The 6,046-nt window shown below is 25.9% G+C and overlaps 2 protein-coding genes across 3 annotated transcripts in view; both read right to left on the bottom strand.

Annotated features, from left to right (window-relative positions):
- Positions 1-6,046, bottom strand: part of LOC108753888 (mannosyl-oligosaccharide 1,2-alpha-mannosidase IA) — a 619,733-nt gene that overhangs the window by 287,683 nt on the left and 326,004 nt on the right. The window lies entirely within an intron of this gene.
- On the bottom strand, positions 2,811-5,170 carry LOC108753890. The gene is made up of 6 exons (XM_018495853.1): positions 5,154-5,170; positions 4,011-4,124; positions 3,629-3,719; positions 3,403-3,548; positions 2,944-3,076; positions 2,811-2,861 (listed from the first exon to the last, which is right to left on the bottom strand). Exons 1-6 carry the CDS (start codon positions 5,168-5,170, stop codon positions 2,811-2,813), a joined length of 552 nt encoding a protein of 183 aa, XP_018351355.1.

The following is a 6,046-nucleotide window of genomic DNA, read 5'->3' as shown; positions in this document are numbered from 1 at the left end:
ATTGTGTATATATATATATATGTGTGTGTGTGTGTGTGTGTGTGTGTGTGTATATATACAGAGTGTACGATAATTTTTATGACAGAATTTGTGGACACGTAAAGCAGATTAATCTGAGACGGAAAGTCCTTTATTATTTTGCAATTTTCGCAATAGTTAACAAAATATTAATTAAATTAAAAATTGCCAAAAATTGGTCTTCAATTTTTTACTCAAATACTATCAACTTGACAGAAAAACTGACAAAAAGAGACAAAAATTGTTTATTTTTTTCTCAAGTTCTTATAAAAAGAAAATAAATGATTTTTTCTCTTGCAGTTTTTCTGTAAAGTTGATAGTAACTAAAAAATATTGAAAACTAATATTCGGTGATTTTTAGTAATTAATATCTTGTTAACTATTGCAATTGTATTGCGAGAATTTTCTTGTTACTTATCAAAGATCCTGTATTTATACATATACATATATGTGTGTGTGTGTATGCGTGTGTGCGTACGTGTATTCGTGTTTGTGCATGTGTGTGTACGCGTGCGCGTGCGAGCGTGTGTGTGTGCGCGCGCGCACGGGTATGTGTGTTGGGTATAAATATGTAAATATATAAATAGGAGATGTAACTGTGTCACTGTCGATCTCAAATTCGTATAAAAAGAAAGAGGGTATCTTGTCATTTATTATTGTTTTTTAAACAAAAAAATTTTTGTTGCCAATTATCAATACAGTCGATATAAATCGAATTTAAAAATACAAGATGATTCGTAAAGATGATTAATTGAAAAGCAATAATTGATGCATTATCGTATTTTCAAGTTCTCACATTTTTCATAAGATTATTAATTTTTTTGTAATAATGTTCTAATGAAAAATATGACCCAATTAACGTTTTATGGTGCAATATTACTCATTTGACCCAATTTAAAATTAATTTCTAAATCATTAAGACATAACTGATTTTAGTCAATGATTTTATAACAATGCGAATAATGAATTTTATAACAATGCGAATTTTATTCACGTTATATCAATGCACCAATTTTTCAGTTTAGCGTTATTATAATCGGTTTTTACGAAGAAAAATAAGAAAACATAGAAATAGAACAATCCCCGAATGGTCACGAAACTACGTAAAATTGGTATCCTCCTTTGAAGTTGAGAAAATTAAACCATTGTGAACAATTAAATCACTGTGTGTGTTATGCAACTCACTTTTTTAGAATTAATATAATAAGCGTGATACTTCACAGTAAAGATGAGAGCAGGCAAAAAATGCGAAAGAAATCTAAGGATCGTATGCAAATTATACTTTGATGTAATTAATGTACAAAACTGCAATAATAACAAAATTCCAAATTATTAAATAAATAAATAATTAATTTTGTTTTGCCTGAAATATATTTAAATAAAAAAGATTAAGTCACCTCTACAAATAAAAAGGAGCAGAATAGAGTACAGACAAATATAGGTTTAATGTGTATGCACTTTGTTGTCTGAGGTGGCCATAAGCCAAGACCACACAAAAGAAATATGTAGATTTTATAGTATCGTCTTCCAATAAAGTCCATCTTGCACTCTGACACGACTATATTCATATGAGAGAGACTCGCTATCTTTTCAGATATATTAGAAACAAGTACTCCATAGAATGATTTGTCTTTAGTTTCTTTTTTCATACAAATGGCAAAATAATTAATAATGATCATAAACAATTTTCTAAGATAATATCGCACGAAAAGAACAGATGCGAACTAAATTACTAATGTAAATTAACTTAAAGTAAATTGCAGTAAAGTGTTCTTTTCAATTTGCACATATTAAGTTTATTTTTCATTTAAAATAACGCAAAAGTATCTCTCAGCAAATATTTCTCAGTTCATTTCAATTCTTTATATGGGAAGCTTCCTGATTTCTTTAATCCTTCAATAACATACAAAATATAATAGTAATGTTTTAAAATTATTTTTGTAATATTAAACTAATGTTACTTATTTATAAGAAATTTAGAAATATTACAAAATTTTGACAAAATTTTTGGACAAAATTTTATGTTATAACTTTAATTTATACGTTATATCATATTTTATTATGTTTTTATAGTTCGTTCTAAATGAATTACATATTTAAGTTCATTTAAATAACGTATTGACGTTTAATAGTTTCTATTAAACGAGTGGCTTTAATTATAATTTCTCCTATTACAAAACAGAATTGCTAGTTGATCGTTTTCGTGTTAAATTAATGCAAATCAGCTACAACTTTAATAGTGCACACTACGAATGCATAGACTAAATTGCATGACGTAAGATAGTAACAAACTGGTAAGCTGCAACATAAAGTGTGTACTTCGCATCATTGTTCAAAGTTATATCGGATTACCGATGTATTTATACTACTTCAGATAACAAGATAATTATACTACTAAAAGATAGTATTTTTCATGCTTTTCAGCGTCACGAATATCTGTAGTAAACATATTTAACAAATCGACATTATTACTCACCAAATTTGTTACTCAATTAAAAATGCTATATAAAATATTAACCAAGCTATGCTGCTATTATTTTTTCTCTTCTTATTATATAGAATTATGAACATAGTTACAAACATAGATAAAATAAATTAATAATAATAATTTAAAATGTTCACTACACGCTTTCATTTCCAATTGGTTTATGATTTATTTATAGATTAGTATGTTTTTATAAAGATCTTTTTATTGTTACGTTATACAGGAAAAATGCTGAGGATTAGATTTTTAAATAAGATGTGTATTGCTACCTGTGACTGAATTTATAATTATAACTTCTTATACTATATTAGACAATAGAACAAATTACTGTAAAGTATGAGACTGACATACTGAAGATCTGAAATGAGAGATTTATTTTGTACACACAGAAGTAATCAAATTGTATTAATTGATCATAATTAATTGAAGTAATTAATTACTGTTGCAAAACCTTCCAACGATGGGATAAATATGCCACCCACAGATATGGCAGTACCTTTAATGGTTTGTTGCATCATGAATAATAGTAATTTTTGTGCATGGAGTGGAGCGTTATACCATTGTGACACATATCTATAAATATATGGACACAATAATTAGTATTGTGTTTATATAGTCTAATATAACTTTTTTACACAGTTATTATAATATATAAATCATATGCAGTGTATATTAAAAATGTACATTTTTCACGTTTTACATTTTATCTTTTCAAATTGCTAAATAAAGTCACCAATAAACAATTATATATGTTACAATTAATTTCAATATTACTTTTTGCATAATATAAATAATATTAAATTTTTTTGTTGTTTTGAGAATGTGTTAAAATTAATTTATCTATTAAACTAGCAATTTATTGTAACTTACAAATTGCTATATACAAAATCTATACTCACATTTTGTAAAATACATCTGTACTCTGATCTATTAGTTTCTGGCTAGTGTAATTGCCAAAAAATATATAACAAATATGACCAAGAACAAATAATATGGCGGTAATACATTCTTCTAAATTGGATAGATATTGTGTAGCTAAAAAGAGCTATGATAAAAAATTAGGGATGCTTTATAATCTTACAATGATTAATCATATATACAAATATTGTAGGATAACAAACTTACACGAAGTAAATTAGCAGTTAAAGAAGTAATTCCCAAACAAAGTAAGAAAAAATATGAAATAACAAAGCCAGATCTTAAAAACTCGACGAATCTTAAATAACACAAACACTTTGATAATAAATTATATCGATCTAATTATTTTTATTATAATTATATCAATAAAAGTTATTATAAAGTTATAGTAAATAAGTTATAAAAAATGTTTTAATTGCAATATAAACATTTTTTTAAATAAATTATATATTTTCCGCACTTATTCTTCTAGTGAAAGTTAAGATTAATTGAAACGTTAAAAATATTTGAATAAATGTATGCTTCCTACAACAGATAATACATATTAAAGAATATCTACAATAAATGCAAGTTTTGAAAAGATACTAACTGTGTAGCTCTCCTGTGAATATGAATAGCGCTTATTATTTTTGTACAATATGGACAACATTTTTTTAATGTCATTATACTGAGTACTTCGTCAAACACATGTTCTATTCTGTAACTAAAAAATCTGATGTGCACCAAATTAACTTTTCTCATTATATGTAAAATAAATTAAATTAACTTTGCCTAATGCAGAATTATATTATGAAACGTAGAAGAAAAAGTGATATTATGGCACCCTACTTACATATTAAACAATAACTTGATTAATAATCAATATTTTAATTTCAATCTTAATAATTATATTCATCAAAATGTTGTTCAATCGAGACTCAAAGTTACGAAACATTTATTACTTAAGACACTATTTATAAAAATGTGACGACATTTCATAATGGTGCGAAAAGAAAACATAAGTGGTAATATGATCTTCCACAGAAATAGATTTAAAAAATTGATTTTGTAAAAAAAAACAGTATTTGATTACAATTAAGAAAAAAGTAAAATATTGCAGAATGTATGCAAATGTACATCGCATATAATTCCTTTCGCATATAAACTTTTTCCATATTATTAATCTACTGCAAATAATTATTTTGATATAAAAATCGAGAGAGAGAGAGAGAGAGAGAGAGAGAGAAAGAGAGTCATCAGCAATCAGCACGCGCAAAATTTCATGCTACTGTCTAATTTTATTACGTTACTTGAATTATGCAGTCAAATAAAATGTTAAATAACAAAGAACACGCTCAAATATACATATATTCATGTAATGATATGTTCAAGTTTAAGAAGACCAAAGATGTATGTGTAATTAAATGATAAAAAAACGTTTTAGAATGTTTAAAAGTAAAAATAACGTTATAAATAAATGCTGATTCTTGTGTATTGGTCTCATGGTATAATAGTGAACTACTAAACAAATAATTCCATAAGCTATCACTAGAAGTTGTCACCCAATAGCGAAGATATTAAAAAGGGTCACGATATCTGGTCACATAATACCACCTTCTCCGCTAGTATATCGATAAGTATTAATAAATAAAACTTATTTGTAAAACATATTTATTTTATATTCAATTTTCGATACTATGATATACCAAAATAATTTTGTCTCAAAAACAATCTAGTTTAATTTACAGTTTACCTAGCGACTTCAAACATGCCTACAGCATGTCGTACATACGCTGTAAATAAAGACTCAGTAGAAATCACAATGGTGAAACCTATAAGAGCTACTAAATCGATATGCAATAAAATTGGAAGATAATATTCCTGTTGATCAACGAAGTATTCTGCAGCTAATGGTATGTTATGCAGACGTGATTCATTTCGCGGTGCTACGATGTCGAGAAAATTTGGTATAAATTGAATCAAAAAATAAGAAAATAAACCAGAGTATACAGACACTGAAAGTACGTGAAGTATAAGTATGAATAAATTTCGTATATTTATTATATTAATCAATTATATAATTTTGTTCTAATAGAATAAGATTGAGATATATATATATTATATATATATATATATATAAATTCATCAAAAATTATCTTACGTGCAAAAAACAATGTATAAAATCGTCCAAAACCGGAATGCTTTTTTATAATTTCAATCTCAGCATCGGTTTTTAATAAATGCCAATCGCTTATAACAGTCTTCATAAGATTTTTTACCTGTGTATATGTTTTCAGTTTTATTAATTAAACTCAAAAAGCGCTAGAGATATAATCGATAGAAGATATATTATAAAAATTTTATATTGTTTTATATTAATAAATCTCATAATTATTATTAACTTACTGTTTTATTACCGAAGCAGAAAGAAACATACTTTAAGACAAACACCATGCAAGGTACTGCAAATGATAGAACCTTGAGTAGAAGAGCCAGTTTGTACTCAGTTATGATAAATTTCAAAAATTAAAAATGATTATTTGCTCGTTTCGCCAAAACTGAATAAATTTATTATTAAACCTATACACATAGACTAAAAAATGTATTGATAAAATAATAAAAAAATATAAATAAAAATATATTATT

The sequence above is a fragment of the Trachymyrmex septentrionalis genome, unplaced genomic scaffold (genome assembly GCF_001594115.1).
Source record: "Trachymyrmex septentrionalis isolate Tsep2-gDNA-1 unplaced genomic scaffold, Tsep1.0 scaffold73, whole genome shotgun sequence".
In the NCBI taxonomy this organism is placed as follows: Eukaryota; Metazoa; Arthropoda; class Insecta; order Hymenoptera; family Formicidae; genus Trachymyrmex; species Trachymyrmex septentrionalis.
This window is presented reverse-complemented; position numbering and strand designations above follow the sequence as displayed.